Here is a 17294-nt window from a genome sequence, read left to right as displayed (position 1 = left end):
GTTCTATCCACAAAAATAAGCGAAAATTTACACCCAGCTGTACAGTATTCTTTAATATAACACCAAGTAATACTTTAACTAACCTGAATCCTCTTCTATAGTAACATTATCAGAACTGATGAGCCAAGGTGGGGAATTATAGATTCCTTTGCTGAGGGATACCAGTATAAACTGGGTTTCTGTTGACAGATAAGGAGTTGTAACTTCAGCAGATCTCTTCTTCCTGTTGGACTTGTCCTGTTTGTTTTCATGTTCAATCCATGTATTACAAATCTACAATAAAGGCAATTGATTTAAACTATAGTTATACCATGAAGATTTATGAGGAAGAAATGGACACTACTTTTAATTTTACCAATTGTGTTTTAATTCTTTAGGGACATTTTGACTGAGTGTGGATTCACAGGTTGCTTGATGAAAGCATAATAGTAGACGCTTACTCTATCAACACCCAAGTCTTACTTTTTTTCATTTTTGTTTGTTACCTTGATTTTTAATAGAAAAATGAGATTTTATATCTGCAAAATACAGTTGCCTGATATTATAAAGAACAATATGATTATTTTTCTTCACTTGTTATTTAATCTAGACATACAACCTATTGGGCTATATTTTTAAAAACAAAATTCAAAGAGAAAAATAAAAACTTGTGTAACAGCAACATATAACACTTTTATAAATTTTGGTATTAAAATAATATAGAAAAACAGATAAATTATGCATATTGCAAAAAGTAGAAATAATATAAATACAATATTTTAACAAAATAGCTAATAAGAATAATGTTACCATAACAGTTATAGTTCCGTCTCCATTGACAACCTCTGAATCCTGACCACATGTTCTACTAGTTATCTCCCATTGTTGCATTACTGAAACACAGTTTTTCACATAATTTATGGGGTTGTTTCCATTTTACTCAATACAAATTAACTTTAGTTTCATGAAAAATTACTTATCATATTAATTTATTATCTAACTAATTTGATTAATTTAGAAAGAGTAACATGTGCAGTCCATCTACTATTTTCAGGTTGATATGTCCTTGTAACAACCTTATGCAAAGGTTTTAAAAATGTAATATTTTATGTATCATATAATGTGACTACAATTTGTCATTCTCATATAGATTCAATGATTATTCTTTGCCTGGGAAACAAATGCTAGTGAAAATAAATACCTAATTTTAATACCAGCTTTAATTCGTTTGACAGTTTATTTTTAACTAAAGAGTTCCAATGTCCCATTGGCATCTTTCGCCTCCAATTAAATTTATTCCATTTTCTTATTAACCCAATAGCATCTTAAGTCTTGTTCTAAACATTGAAATAAATATTGCATACATCATTGTTTGCATTCTTTGCTATAGCACACTTATTCTATAGAATCAAATTATGACCACAGAATCATAAAAAGCTATCTGAAAATAATGTATACTTTTATAGAAAGACTTGACAGTTAACACCATCTGATACTAATACATTAGTTAAATGTGATTCTTACTAGGGTTCCAATGTAAAAGTGCTGTCTTATTCTCATCATTATCACCAACTAAGTCATTGAATGTGATGTTTACTGGTCCTGGCATTGACAGATGTCCAATAGGTACCAGTGCAAAGGAGTAAAAACTGTGCAGTGGTCTGAAATAAGAAACAAATTATACAAATAAATAGGCAAAGATTGATAAATTTTAAACAGATGTTTGACTGATATGTCTTTCCTTAAATCAATCTGTAGTTATATTAGATATTCATTCCATCATTGTAATTTCCATTTAAATATTTTAAGCAGAAAACTTCAAATCATATTTTATCTATACTAGGATTTCTGTATAAGAGAAAATGTTTAAACACTGAAAAAACAAGGATATACTCAAGGTATTTTGAAGATTTCATTGCATTATGTTGCAGAATTTAATTTATTGAACCGAATCTACAAATACATCAATTTTCTACAGCTTAGCTCCAATTTAAGTTGTTTGTGATCCAACCTATTCCTGTATACTTCATACAATACACAACAAAACAGATAATATTCCACAAATTATCTGAATTGTCCAATCTTTGAATTACAAAAATCAAAGATGTGTATCTATTTATTATACCTACATTTTTCTGGGTACTTTTAAAATATGCAAAGAAAAAGGAAATTACAATCAGAGCACATAATTATGATATTCCTCAAAGCAGGTTGTTTTAGGACTTTGGCCAGGGTATCTTGTATCCCCCTTGACAGAGACTATTGTGACTTGAGATGGACCTTATTTTTCCCATCCCAGATAATTTTGAGACTTGGGTCACATTATCTAATCATGTAGAACTGAAGTCCTATATAATTGTCAGTATGCTTTATCGTATCACCTAGCGATCTGTTGATTTGACTATTCTATGTCTTCAACTATTCGTTAAAATGTCTGACCAGGTGAACAGTTTTAATGAAACAAATTTTAATTTTGTCAGAATTTTGAATGAACAGCAATAAGTTGAGAACAACACTTATAACCAAGACACATATCATACCTTTTATATAATAATCTTTCCACCATATCAGATGTGGTATCTGGGTTAACTATGTAAGGCTGGAAGTGTGGAGATGAGTCTGACCTATAGTCTGTTTTCAAGTCGTTTTCCTCTAGTGGCTGCATCATTATACTCTGGCCTGACTCAAGTCCTACAATATCAGATCAGTATTAATTAATGTAAAACATTAAAAAAAGAATATGTAGTATGATTGCTAATGAGACAACTATCAACAAAAGATCAAATGATGTGGATAAAATTGAGAATGGAAATGGGGAATGTGTCAAAGAGACAACAACCCGACCAAAATAAAAAAACACAACAGCAGAAGGTCACCAACAGGTCTTCAATGTAGCGAGAAATTCCCGCACCCGGAGGCGTCCTTCAGCTGGCCCCTAAACAAATATATACTAGTTCAGTGATAATGAACGCCATACGAATTTCCAAATTGTACACAAGAAACTAAAATTTAAATAATACAAGACTAACAAAGGCCAGAGGCTCCTGACTTGGGACAGGCACAAAAAATGCGGCGGGGTTAAACATGTTTGTGAGATCTCAACCCTCCCCCTATACCTCTAACCAGTGTAGAAAAGTAAAAGCATAACAATACGCACATTAAAATTCAGTTCAAGAGAAGTCCGAGTCTGATGTCAGAAGATGTAACCAAAGAAAATAAACAAAATGACAATAATACATAAATAACAACAGACTACTAGCAGTTAACTGACATGCCAGCTCCAGACTTCAATTAAACTGACTGAAAGATTATGATTTCATCATATGAACATCAGGCACAATCCTTCCCGTAAGGGGTTTAGTATCATACCATCATAACATATATGAGAAGAACATAACCCGTGTCATGCCAACAACTGTTTTTAGAATAAATGTGTTTAGTTCCGACGCAAAGACCTTATCAGTGACTCAATATTAACGCCAAAATATGCAATCTTTAATGACTTGACAACAGTATCGTAATTATATCCCTTCTTAATAAGTCTATTCAAAGGTTTTGTAAGTTTATGAGGTGAATACTGCCACCTTTGTGCTGTATAAAGAATATTTGGATGTAAGTAATTATATTAAGTCTATTTTTAAAATAGTATTTTGGAGCTTAGATCTAACTACTCTTCTGCAACATAATGTTGATTGCCCTCTCCCCTTCAGATATGAAGAAGTTATACATGATTAATCGTATGCTGAAAAAGTCATCTTGAAAGAGAAAAACTTAGCTATCTTATCATATGAGATGCCTAAATGGAATGGAAGTAACTATATCAAGTCTATTTTAAAATCAGCCTGTCAAATTGCCTAAAAAGCTTAGCGATCCACCAGCAAAACTAATATACATACCATCAGGTGTAGTTATAGTAAGTACATCCACACTTCTCTTTCTCCTTGTAGAATTGGATGAGAATGAATGGACCAATTTAATGGCTTCTCCATTAACAGATGTCTGTAACACTGCCTTTTTGTCGGTGATAGTGATAGAGCCTAGAGATTTGTTGGTACACAGCATTGCATCATTACAGACTCTCATTGTCATAAACAATGTCCGACCTGGTTCCATGTGGAAGACATTGGTACTTGTGTCTGTTGCATTGTTATCATTAGGACGTAGTTCTGATAATTGTCTGATTTTATGATCATTTATGTACAGCCAACCATGTTTTATTATAGCAGAGCCGGAAATATTATAGCCTACCCACAAACAGGGGAAAATGTCATCATTGTCTTCTGATGTCCCAATACACATATCTACAAAATCAAAAGTTTTGAAAAATACTCATTTTAAACTAAATATAAATATAACCAAGAAGGTGAAGTTTTATAGTTGTATTGGTTGGTACTGCTGTGGAAAAAAGTCATACATAATTAATCAACGCATTGTTTATTTTTTGATATTTTTAAATAAATGGATTCTTTGTCTAGATTTCAACAATTATCAATTGGAGGTTTGGAATCCCCTCTTCATTTAAACTACTATCATTGAAACCACCAATGGTTTAATCCACTTTACTTTATATTCTAATAATCCAATTATATTTTGATACTAAAACTATTAACAACTTTTAAAGGTGTATGTTTATGAAATATTAATCATAAACATGTTACCAGCTAGGGCAGACACCTACACATCTTCCTAATGTGACTAAGTCTTTCAACGCTACACCAAAAAATAGAAAAATGGCTGCTGCTGCATTTTTTTTGTATTCATTCATTACAACTTCATACTGCTGTATCTTTTTTATTATAAGAGATACAGGCAAAGTTAGTGCATGAAAAATGCTAAGGAAGTTTTTATCAGGCTCCCTGCATTTTCAGGTAATTAATAGGTAAAGGTTGCACTTTGTAAATACAGCTTTTTCTCAAACCACGCCTCTTTTGGGGAGATTTAGAATATTCATAGAGAATTAATTTGGTTTACATACTGTTTCCAAGTTATGCTCTCTGTGTTCCATCTCATAGAGACATAACTTGGGAATGTTACCAGTAAAAATACATGTGCATATTGTTTACATTGAAATCTGTGGTAACCCTCCATTAGAGGTAGGGGTAGTTAAGAAAATTAGTGTTAGTTTAAACTCTGAAAAGTTCAGGGCACATAAACGTTGAAATTATGCTGCACAGCCCTATATTTTGACCTTTGAAAAAAATTGTAGTGCATATGAACTTTCCATTCTAGGATAAGATTTTTTTCAAAACTTCATAGTAAAAGTGGTACAGTTTTAGCCATAAAAGGAGTTCCTATTGGAAATTGCATTGTCAATATTTACAGAAATGCAACCTAAAAGGTGTAAATTATTGTATTCAGGTTGAATTTTGAATAAAAACAACTTTTAATCTTCATTTATTTTGTTGTTTTATCTGCCATATAATACAGAAGACACCAGGGGCTCGATTCCATAGTGTATTGCACCATAAACAATGTATAATGTAATCATGGCGCAAATAAGTGGCTCTGTCCTCAAAATTTTCAGTCAACCTCCGTTTCACCCCTTTTTCTACGTCTTGTAAAAATTGATCAAATCATATTCCTCACAGGAATTGAATGTAAGAAACACATTGATATAACTGGGAACCTATTAACTAACAAGTTGTGAGTTTTGCCATAGAAATGCTGAAATATTTCCATATTTACAGCGCCGTTTTTGATTTCCGCTATTAGCATTTGTCAAAATATTTGTTTTCATTTTCCTTCTACTGATGATTTTACCATATAAATTTCTGGGATTTCAAGCGCAAACGGAACCTTGTATATCCTCCATTCATACCAGCCAAAAAGAAGAGAGGATCTGAATGAAAACCGAATGGTTTAAGAGTCTGGATAAAAAAATCCATTGTCATCGCGGCAAATGCTGCAAATAGTGTAATCAGCCATACAACTTATCAGTTGACTGACCATGCAAGTACAATTTAAAAAGTTTGTTCATAGATGAAAATGAAAATCATCATTTTGATGATGAAAAATTGAAATTTCATCATCAAAATTATGAAGTAAATTATTTTAACCTAAAAACAATTGAATAATTCCCAAAGATTAAAAATAAATTATTATCTACTCCAGGAATAATAAGTCTGTTCACATTTCAGGCAAAATTTATACTGTTGAGATAGTGTCCAGACATATTTAAGACTGTCAAGAATGTGTCCAGACATATTCAGAAATTATTTAGAATGTCAAGAATATGTCAAGAAATATTCAGACATTATTAAGAATGTCAAGAATATGTCAAGACATATCGAGACAAATTTAAGACAGTCAAGAATTGGTCGAGACTAATCTAGACTCTTATCAGATGATACAGGAAGTGTCGAGAAATTTTAAGACAATGTTCATACTGTAAAGACACTTGTCAAGAAAAATCAAGAACCTTATTAGACAAATTCATACTATGTCAAGAATTTTTTAAAATTATTCAGGCAAATTAAGAATGTCAAGTAAAAATTCATGCTAATTCAGACAAAAACTGGTCTTTTCAGACTTTTTGACTTTTGTAGTGGCTGAATACTGTGGATTCATATATTTTATGGAAGATGCATACATGAATTTTGTGGATATTTGTTTTCATGGTTTTGAAGAAGTATGAACACATGTTTTATAGAAAATTTGTATTTTGTTGCAAATTATAATTTGTGGTTCACTTATTCCCACAAAATGCACAAAAATTGGTATCAGACAAATCAAAATATTCACACTAGTGAACTTGTGGATGTCTTACCATATCTAGTGACTGATTTATCCTCACTGACTGAAAAGGTAAACCCTATACTAGTTGGATCTGTACTTTCCTTAGCATCTGAAGGTGTGACAGGGTGAGGGAATTCTGTAGCACCTGGTATTGTATTGTTTATATCATCTACCAATGGGGGTTCAAGTAAGACAGTCACTCCTGAAATTATACATGTTTTATAATACTATTAAGTCAAAGATTAAATAATTGTTGTAAAAAATAAATAAAAGGGGAATGTGTCCAAGGCATACAGATGATGCCCCCGCTTCCATATAAAGATACAAAGGGTCATAATTAAACAATGGTAAAAGTGACGCTACCAAATTCATACTTGTTCTGAGTATTATGGGTAATAAGCTTTCTGCATAAGTTTCATAACATTTGATCAAGGCAAACTTAAGTTAGAGAACAGAAACAAAACATGAAGCAATTTTTCCATTTGTCAAGGGCCATAACTCTAGAATTGTAAAAGTGACTACACCACAATTGTAACTTGGTCTGTGTTTTCTGGTAATTTGCATTGTGTATAAGATTCATAACAATTAATTGAGGCAAACTAAAGTTAGAAAAAGAATACAAAAAAATTCATCAGTTTTCCATTTGTAAAGGGATATAACTTTAGAAAAGTATAAGTGAAGCTACTTTAATTCAAACTTGATCTGTATTCTTGGTAATAAGCATTGTGCATAAGTTTCGTAACATTTGGTTGAGGTAACTAAAGATAGAGAAGGGAAACCAATTCTGGGATGAACAGACAGACATACAGACTGGTAGTAGAAGAAGTTCTTAGACAACACCTGTGAGAAATTGGTCTATTTTCCAGAAAAAGGGAAATGTGAAAGGGTTTATATATGGGAAGTAATTCTGTACCTCTATAAATGCAAAGTGTTGTCCTTACAACATACAGCAAGTTCTTTGTATTTCATGTTCTGTTGTCTTTTGTACGTCTAACAAAATTTCAAATCTTCAAAGTTTTCTTTCTTTTTAAAATTAAGAAGCATTAGACTATTTTGACTGAGACTTGATATTTCATTAATAAATATTATACATATAACAATTAAAGATCCTAGCTGACCTGTAGTATCATTCCACTGTGTTGCCTGTCCTCCACCATTTACACATCTGATTGATACATAGTACGTATGGTTATGTTGTAATATGCCTTCAAATGAACTGTTTATAGCTGAAGCATTGAGGCCTACAGATGTAAAGGGTTGTAATTCTTCTCCACCTGTTGTATTACCAATAGCCCAGAAACTTTCCTGAAAATATATTCATAAGATGAACTGGAGGGCCATAGGCAAGATTTTGATAAAAATACCAACAATTTTAATGTATTTCTAGAAGTAAAATAAGTTTTCTAATTAAGTGAAAAACAATACATTTTCATGATTATTCTCTTTTTTATCTTGTATAGTAAAAATAAATAATCCTTTAAAAAGAAATGAAAGGTGAGATCTACTACCACATATATGGGGTCATAAAACCCCTTTCTAACATAAAGAAATTTCACTGCAATATTTATTGATAAATATCTTTGTTGCAGTTCATCAAGGCACATGCAAGTTACTGGTATTGTTTAGAAATTTGAGATTCATTGTTTCTGTTTAAAATTAAGAAAGCAGCTAGGAAATAAGGAGAGGGAATCTAGTTTCTTGCATTGTCAATATTTACTTAAAAACATTGGAACATAACTGTGAAACAATAAAAAGAAAACCTTTTCAAAGTCAAATATGTTGACAGTGATTGCCTTTTGTCATATCTTAATATTTTTTTGTCATTTTGTCTGCCTTTATATGCAAATCTCCTGATAATATCATTTATTTTGTTTGTGTCAATGGGTTGCTGTCCCTTTAATATAAATCCAATTTCTCCATTGAATCATTTATGTATTTATGAATGTATGAGATAAAATTACCTTGACAGAACTTTCCTCATCCAAACATCTCCAGAATGCTTTAATGGTACTATTGGAAGCCTGGTAAACCACTGGTGTAAATTCTCCTTGTGATACATCTATATATATCTGGGTCATGACATCTGGGTCAAATATCGGTGAGGTCATATCAACATAGAATCCATCAGATGAGGCCATTTTATTGATTCCAGAACCAAGAACTGCCTTCACTATAAAACAAAGAAATATCTTTCAGGTTTAAATGTTATTGCATAGATATTTAGATATTTTTGCCCCAAAGTTGGTCCTCATGGCAAAAAGCGTCAATTTTGACGTTTTTACAGTCTTTTCCTCAACATGGATGTCTGAGGGATACTGATTGATGCATCCAACTGTAGTTTACATGTACAGTGGACCCCAGAGAACACATTTATTACAAAATAGGTAAGTGTGAAACTGATCTGGGTACATCTGTCTAAAGAAGGTCATTTGCACAAAAATTCAGAAAATATCTGATTTTTTCCGATTTTGAACTATAACCCAATAATGTCCGATTTCAATTTTTGAAATTCATATTTGAGCTCAAAATGAACATTAAAAGTGAGAACCATGACAATCAATAGTGAAAGATTGAGGAAACATGCATACACTTCAATTAAATGGCATAACAATGACCTCCAAATGTATGGAGCACCATTGGTGCCAAATAACAGTGGTCTTGGTAAGGCCGTAATATTACCGCCCCCGCATGGCAAGGGTTAAAACAGCTTTGAATTTTACTTACCTGTGAAGAAATATATTAATGTTTTGTTGATTTGATGTCCTGTGTCATTTGTTACCACGGCAACAGATTTCAGATCAAGATTGTTTAAGGTGAAGGTCATATCTACATATTCATTAGCATTACAGCTTGCATCACAGTTATATTTAGAACATTCTCCATAGCAGGGAATGCATGGTTTTATAACTTCTCTAAATGGTGCAATGTCTGTCAACAACTTGTCACTTCCAATTCCCACTTCATATCGGAGGATTGGATTGGTTCCTCCTCTAAAGGGGTCACCATAGCGACACAATGATCCTGGAGCAGGAGGCATGACTAGATCTTTGAAGTATGCCTTAGTAGAGAATACATTAAACATATCAGTTATATCTGGCACAAAGTTGTCTCTGTTCCACACATGCAGAATTAATTTAGTGGAATCACTTAGTGGAACTATTCCACAAATCCTTGTCAACTGATCCTCATCCACATGTACTGTCATGCACCAGTTCAGCTACAAAACAAAAGAATGAATTCATTTTTGTACATACCAATGGTTTATATATTTTGTAATGTCTTAGAATGATGTTAAACAGGAGACATTTATGAATTCACTTCTGTGTAATGACTTAACATTTATAATTTATGACAGAATCTTACAGCTGTAAAGAGTAAATTTTAGATGCATCTACTGATCCAGAGTACCTGAGTTCACTAACATATTCTGGTTGGGATTATCTTTTCAATCTTGTTTGAGTTTATGTTCATAATTCTCTACCCTTGTAGAACATACCTGTTTTGTTTTTTTCTTGTTGTTATTTCCTAAAGTGAAAACATCTACCTTAAATGATTTGATTTGTATCTTTTCATGTGGAATTAAAAAAAAAGAAAGTCAGTAATGTAACTACATCTTGAACATGTTGTATGAAGAAAAGATTGAATAATAAACAAAATATAGTACCAACCAAGTATTCTTTTAAAGTAAGTAAGAAGTAACATTTATACTTAGCTTCAGAGGCTTGCTGGAGAGCAAAAATAAATTCACCACAGTTTGCACGTTCAGTTCAATTTAAATAAAGTTTCCAGTTATTTCTTTTTATATAATGTAGAAATAATGATTTTTGTGGGGGTTAAAATTTTTTGGTTTTGTCTCTAAATTTGACTTCAAGGGAATTCAATTTTGAGATTTAAAACATGTAAAAGTAACATTCTTGTTATGGTTTGATATCATGAATAATGTCTATCTATAACAAATTTAAAACCCCAATAAAAAGTTCTGCTTTTACAGTATCCAATTTCTACACTAATAATTATGAATACTATAACTTAATATTACATCTACAGCTTCCTCCTTCTCAGCACTAATCTGGATTCTGTATCTATGGAAACTAGCAGATGGGTCAAAGTTGACAGGTATATTTGTTTTCATAACCCTAAAAGTGTCATTGAATGTTCTGCACCATGTTACAATGTGTGGATAGGCACCTATAACCAAAATGTAAATAGTAGTCAACAAATTAGTAAATACTTATACAGTATAATGTTTTATATTTGCAGGAAGAGAAAGGTTTTATCTTATATATGCTGCAAAACTAGAAGCTACAATTCATCATAGATTTTCAATAAACTAGAAGAGACTTTCTAGATATGAAAATACAGAATTGTGGACTTTAAATGTGTGTTGATCGCTGAATTTATGAATGCATGCTTAACACAAGCTTGCCCACAATCAGAACATGCTACTTTCATTGAATTGTTTCTGTTGTTTGGTTGCTGTCTTATTGATATATACACATAGAGTATCATTTGAAAGCAGTTTGAACTCAGTTTAATTCAAGATGTAGCTGTTTTCAGCTGAACAATATCAATTCCAATACCTTACACTTAGGTGGTGTTAAAAAAAGCTCCTAATCAGTTTAAAAATTGGCTAAAACATGTATATGGGCCCTTTATAGCTTGCTGTTTGATGTGAGCCAAGGCTGTACCTTGACCTATAATGGTTAACTTTTATAAATTGTTACCATTGGCGGATCCAGAACTTTTTATAAGGGGGGCCTACTGACTGACCTAAAGGGGGCCAGCTCCAGTCATGCTTCAGTGATTCCCTATATAATCAACCATTTTTTTCCAACGAAAAGGAGGCCCCAGGCCCCCAGGGTCCCCTTGGATCTGCCTATGGTTACTTGGATGGAGAGTTGTCTAATTGGCACTCAAACCACATCTTCCTATATCTATATAATTTATGCAATATATAAATCATGATTTACCCGAGAATATTTGTATTCCACAAGATGACTGTGCTATAGGTACACTTGTGTCCATAGGTGTGTCTACTATACTTCCATCTGGTTTGTTTACCACATGGTAGGGTGGGTCTGTGATGTTCTGAGGGGTTATTGTAGTAGTGGTGGGAGAGGCTGTGGGCACTGTTGAGTTGAAGTATCTGCTTTCAAGGTATGTAGTACAGTTTATAACTTTCCAGCATTCCTATAGACAAGAAAATACATAGGTATATACTTCATGTACATTAGTACTACACATATTTCTAACATTTGCCAAATTTTGTTCACCAAAACACATATAATTTTTAAGTTATTATCCTGCAACTGACCAGCTCTATTTGAATTTTACCAAATGCTTTTTTCATAAAAACATTTACTAAGTGCTGAAAATAAAATTTGGTCCAATAAAACAGTATGAATCAGGTAGCTTTACTTAGTTCCAGGTAAGTTAATTTATCACACTTGATATTTTATTCAAACCACTCTCTATAAATCAAAATTGTAAGGAGGATTTAGAAGTTAAACTTTGATTTTGACAACAACTGTTGTGTCATCTAAATTTCTAGTGTTTGCCACGGGCATATTTTGCCCATGACATTATATTTTAACAGAAATCATTTAACTATTCAAAGTCAAATATAATGACTTACTTTAGGTATGATATCTAACAAGCAGCACTGGGCCACAGACTGGCTCCAATCTGCCTCCTCTTTATAGTCATAGGTAGCTATACCATCTTCTGGTCCGTCCCATAACATTATACCAGTAACACCTATCCCTTCTCCTCCGGCAGCTTTTACGGATATCTGTAGTATAAAAATGATATCATTACGTCAAATTTTCATGGTGAGGTCTTTGTGAATCTACTTTTATACCAATGAATATTTTTTTAAAGAATAACATAAAGAAAATGAAATGCATTTTGGGTAATTTTAACATCAGACTGTTTTATACTCTGGTAGTACATATATATAAAGATTGCAATTAATGAATTAAGCATTTTGATTAAAGAGGCTGTACACTCGGAACAAGAGTCAATATCTAAAAATGCGAGGAAAATCAAGTTTATAGATCAAGGGACACATGCACACACCCCTTTATGAATCTGATCTGAAAAATAAATATATTTAGAGGCTCTGATACTTAAATATCAAAAATTGTATATAACAAATGAAAGAATGTATATTTTTATTTAAAAATAAAAATAAAAAGGAAATCATGTCACTTTATCTATTAAATCTAAATATGATTATAATCAGTTAACATGAGATGTTAAGATTTTACGAAGTACATACAGAGTAAGTGCCTCCATTTTCATAGTCAGCTGATCTGTATAATGCCCCAGTAAACATCTGTTTTTTATGATTGTCTCTGCCCAGCTTGATGGTCACTGTATCATCATAGACAAGTCGGTCAACATTCTCTGTACGATGGATTAGTGACCATTTCTGTCCACTGGGATCCCTCAGACCAATCTGTTGGAGTTCTGTCCACTTTGGATCATTGACCATAGATATACTTCTTGATGGACAAGCTGGACCAAATGGACTAGCCAAATGCAGCAAGGATCCTATTAAAATACTCAAAAATTATATAGGATAAACATACTATACATGTGAAATCTTTTTAATGAGCTAGGGAACACTCATATTTTCTGGAATTTCAGTATATTGTTTGAAAAAAGTATTAAACATTATTCCCTTACCATGAACACTTTTTGAACAGTATGATACTATATATGTTTTACATATGCTTAATTTTTTGTGTATTTCTCCTTTGAAAATGTTTTAAAAATTTACAGCAAAAACAATTTGAATGAAAAGAATAACAAACAACAGAAAAAAAATTGAAAATAAAGTTTGAAAATAAATGCTTATCTTCAAGAATTCAATAAAATCATATCTACATCACATTCATCATAGCTGTTTCAAATTCTGTAGAAAAATATCAAATGTTATAATTATATATCAAGATCAAATAAAATATAGTGTTCATACCTGTAGCAGTTGTAGATGAACTAAACCAGACTTGATCATTCAAGAAATCTTTTCCATCCACCACTTTACCAATGGATGGTTGTGAGACATCAAACAGAACTGGTGAAGTTTCTTGTAGTATAAAAAGGCCTGCTTGATTTGTCACCTTGAACCTTACTGTATAGGGAATGTTTTTCTAAAAGAGTGGAAAGAACAAAAATAAATTGATTAAAAGTTTCTTTTATAATTAATTTAAGTAAACAAATCATTTTTGGCTTTACAAACATAATGATTAGAGGTTCTGGCATAAGAACAATTTACTCTTATTTCCTATTTTGCTTGAAACATAGTCTCACTGTGCTTAAACGGCTGTGGGTAACTTAAGTTACCCACAGCCCAAGATGGAGCCGCCTTGCGTCGGTTAGAAACTTTTCTTCTATAGAATAACAATACCACGAATGCATCAATTAAACAACTGAATTTAAAAGTTGTATTAATCGTTTAGGGAAACCCCTAAACTGGAAAGGTGATTAAATTCTACAAAATAAACGATCACAGCACGATTTTAAAAAACACATAGGCTGTCCGTAACTTCAAAACAACTTGTCCGTAACTTTTTTCATCATACCAATAGAGATGTCCGTAACTTTCAAAGAATCGACATACGCGGATGTAATGTATAAACTGATGATAGAGATTGCATCAAATACATATTCACAAAACGAAGTAGATGTCTAGTATGATATAATTCATTGTATCGATGGAAGACAAAATTGGAAAAAATATGAAAAAAATCACGATAAATCCGCAAAACTTGGGTCTCATTTTGTATAACGTCGGGGTACCCGAATCGCCTAGTTCGGAGGGTTATTTTCGATCATAGCAGATAAACTGTTGAAACATCATTGTTCGTTTTTATTTTTGAACAAGTAGACTACACAAGTATTTTTTACAAATACATGTAGCATGTATACACTTACTGATTTTCTGCCAGCAACGACAAGGGTAGCGTGAATCCGGGATTTTGGAGGGGAACCCAAATTGCCCAGGCATGCAGTTGATAGACTATACGAGACTTAAGTGCACAAACTTTTTCCGTCTTTTTGAAAAAGCCAAAAACACTTTTCTCTCATCCCCACAAAAACAAATCCCATCAGCATTGCCGACAGTAAAATAAAAGGGGTGTCAATCTGGACACACTGGGACGTTGCGCACAGTGATATTGCGGCACCCTGGCCAAGATTTACAGTAAATGGGAAAACTTAAAAAAAGGACATTGTATAAATGAATAAACCTAGTTTTACAGCTAGCTGCATATTTCATTTGTATGCAAGTTGCATTAAATCTCATTAAACTGAATAAAACTAAAAGACACAATAGGTAAAAGTCAGTGACAATAAAAGGAAAAGAGCAGTCAACATAGTGTAACAATTCGATATAGTATATAAAAATATAAATAACTACGTAGGACAACAGGGTAATTCAATTGTCTAACAAACCCTGATAACATACAAAGAGAGAGAGAAAAAAACATACTAGGAAACATATTCAAACAAGAACTATCTTTAAAAAAGATATCCGACGTGTTTAAATTTGAGTATAAATTATGTTTAAAACTATCATTTCGATAACCTTCAGAAGCACAAAGATACCATTTAAATAACGTTTTCTCTGTTTGTGTTCAGTATTCTCGGTCCTCGTATCTTTCTGTTTACATCACCAAAACCCCGCGGAAACATATTCAAAAAATCATAACACTATAACTAACTGGTGGGATGTATAAATACCGAGCCGCGTCAAAGAGTATTCATCAAAATACACATAGAAAGAAACAGAGGTGAAGGTAAACCGCAAACATATAATTAAACTCAAAAGAGTATGAAAAAGCCTTGGTCTGACAAGCGAAAAACGTCGATAAGACGCACATCAGTAAATAAAAGTTCAAACCATAACCAAGATGGAGTACCACAAACCCCATATAAAACTTCTGTGGTGTAAGTATGATGCGTTAATCAAATCACATTTGGTGGTGAATGAGTAGTATAAACGCGAAGGTTACAAATATGATGTTAATTGTCTTCTAATTGTTGAAATTTTAATTCTTAAAATTTTAAATTCAAAAGTTACCCACATCTAAAAATAAAGTTACGGACAGTCTGCTTAGTTTCGATCAAAAAGTTACAGACATCTTATGCATTTTTTGAAGTTGACCTTGCGCTTTAGTGAACTCTATATTAACAAATTTAAGGTAATTGTTAGTCATTTCTTTATTCAATAATCCTATAAATATTTACATTCTGCATGAAAAACGTTGCAAAAGGTACATTTTGTATGAATTAAATATCAACGAGTTTAGAGTCCGCCATCTTGGGCTGTGGGTAACTTAAGTTACCCACAGCCGTTTAAGCACAGTGAGTCTGCAGATGCAGATTACAATTCTGATTTATATGTTTTTGAGCAAGGTCAATGCAGACATGGGACTAAGATTATGCTGTTACTACGCCTGTATGATACATACCTTAAGTTCCAGTTCCACAAAGTCATACTGTGTATAATTACTTGTCAGCTCTATCCAGTCAACCACTAACTCCTCTGTACTATCACTGTCACATGATAAATTCCTCCACAGTGATACTTCAAATGTATCTATGTCAGATTCAAGGTCAATAAAGTCCTTCCAGGTCACCGATATTGTTGAGTTGTCTGGGGTATAGGTTACAGGCTGAAAATAAATCAAGATGGGTTTGTACCTAGTGGAGGAATTATATTCAGTTTTATTTGATCATCAGTTTATTACATCACCAATGGAACACTTTCAAATGGAATAAATAAATTATCAAATTATATAAATATTTATCTCATACAAGTGAGAGGTTTAGCTAGCTACAAAACCAGGTTTAATCCACCACTTTCTACATAAGAAAGTAAAATTGAGAATGGAAATGGGGAATGTGTCAAAGAGACAACAACCCGACCAAATAAAAAAACAACTGCAGAGGGTCACCAACAGGTCTTCAATGTAGCGAGAAATTCCCGCACCCGGAGGCGTCCTTCAGCTGGCCCCTAAACAAATATATACTAGTCCAGTGATAATGAACGCCATACTAATTTCCAAATTGTACACAAGAAACTAAAATTAAAATAATACAAGACTAACAAAGGCCAGAGGCTCCTGACTTGGGACAGGCGCAAAAATGCGGCTGGGTTAAACATGTTTGTGAGATCTCAACCCTCCCCCTATACCTCTAACCAATGTAGTAAAGTAAACGCATAACAATACGCACATTAAAATTCAGTTCAAGAGAAATCCGAGTCTGATGTCAGAAGATGTAACCAAAGAAAATAAACAAAATGACAATAATACATAAATAACAACAGACTACTAGCAGTTAACTGACATGCCAGCTCCAGACTTCAATTAAACTGACTGAAAGATTATGATTTCATCATATGAACATCAGGCACAATCCTTCCCGTTAGGGGTTTAGTATCATACCATCATAACATATATGAGAAGAACATAACCCGTGTCATGCCAACAACTGTTTTCAGAATAAATGTGTTTAGTTCCGATGCAAAGACCTTATCAGTGACTCAATATTAACGCCAAAATATGCAA

At 32.7% G+C, this 17294-nt stretch overlaps 1 protein-coding gene across 1 annotated transcript in view; it reads right to left on the bottom strand.

The window, feature by feature from the left end:
• LOC139483021 (uncharacterized) overlaps positions 1–17294 on the bottom strand; it is a 136689-nt gene that overhangs the window by 8337 nt on the left and 111058 nt on the right. The window contains exons 116-130 of the mRNA XM_071267050.1: positions 16194–16397; positions 13697–13871; positions 12995–13269; positions 12350–12505; positions 11685–11904; positions 10754–10902; positions 9439–9931; positions 8676–8884; positions 7833–8019; positions 6746–6916; positions 3876–4280; positions 2520–2670; positions 1504–1640; positions 790–872; positions 84–273 (exon numbers count right to left, since the gene is read on the bottom strand). Of these exons, the coding sequence (XP_071123151.1) occupies positions 84–273; positions 790–872; positions 1504–1640; positions 2520–2670; positions 3876–4280; positions 6746–6916; positions 7833–8019; positions 8676–8884; positions 9439–9931; positions 10754–10902; positions 11685–11904; positions 12350–12505; positions 12995–13269; positions 13697–13871; positions 16194–16397 (3205 nt within the window). The remainder of the gene's footprint in view (positions 1–83; positions 274–789; positions 873–1503; positions 1641–2519; positions 2671–3875; positions 4281–6745; positions 6917–7832; positions 8020–8675; positions 8885–9438; positions 9932–10753; positions 10903–11684; positions 11905–12349; positions 12506–12994; positions 13270–13696; positions 13872–16193; positions 16398–17294) is intronic.

Source organism: Mytilus edulis, chromosome 7 (assembly GCF_963676685.1).
Source record: "Mytilus edulis chromosome 7, xbMytEdul2.2, whole genome shotgun sequence".
NCBI lineage: Eukaryota > Metazoa > Mollusca > Bivalvia > Mytilida > Mytilidae > Mytilus > Mytilus edulis.
This window is presented reverse-complemented; position numbering and strand designations above follow the sequence as displayed.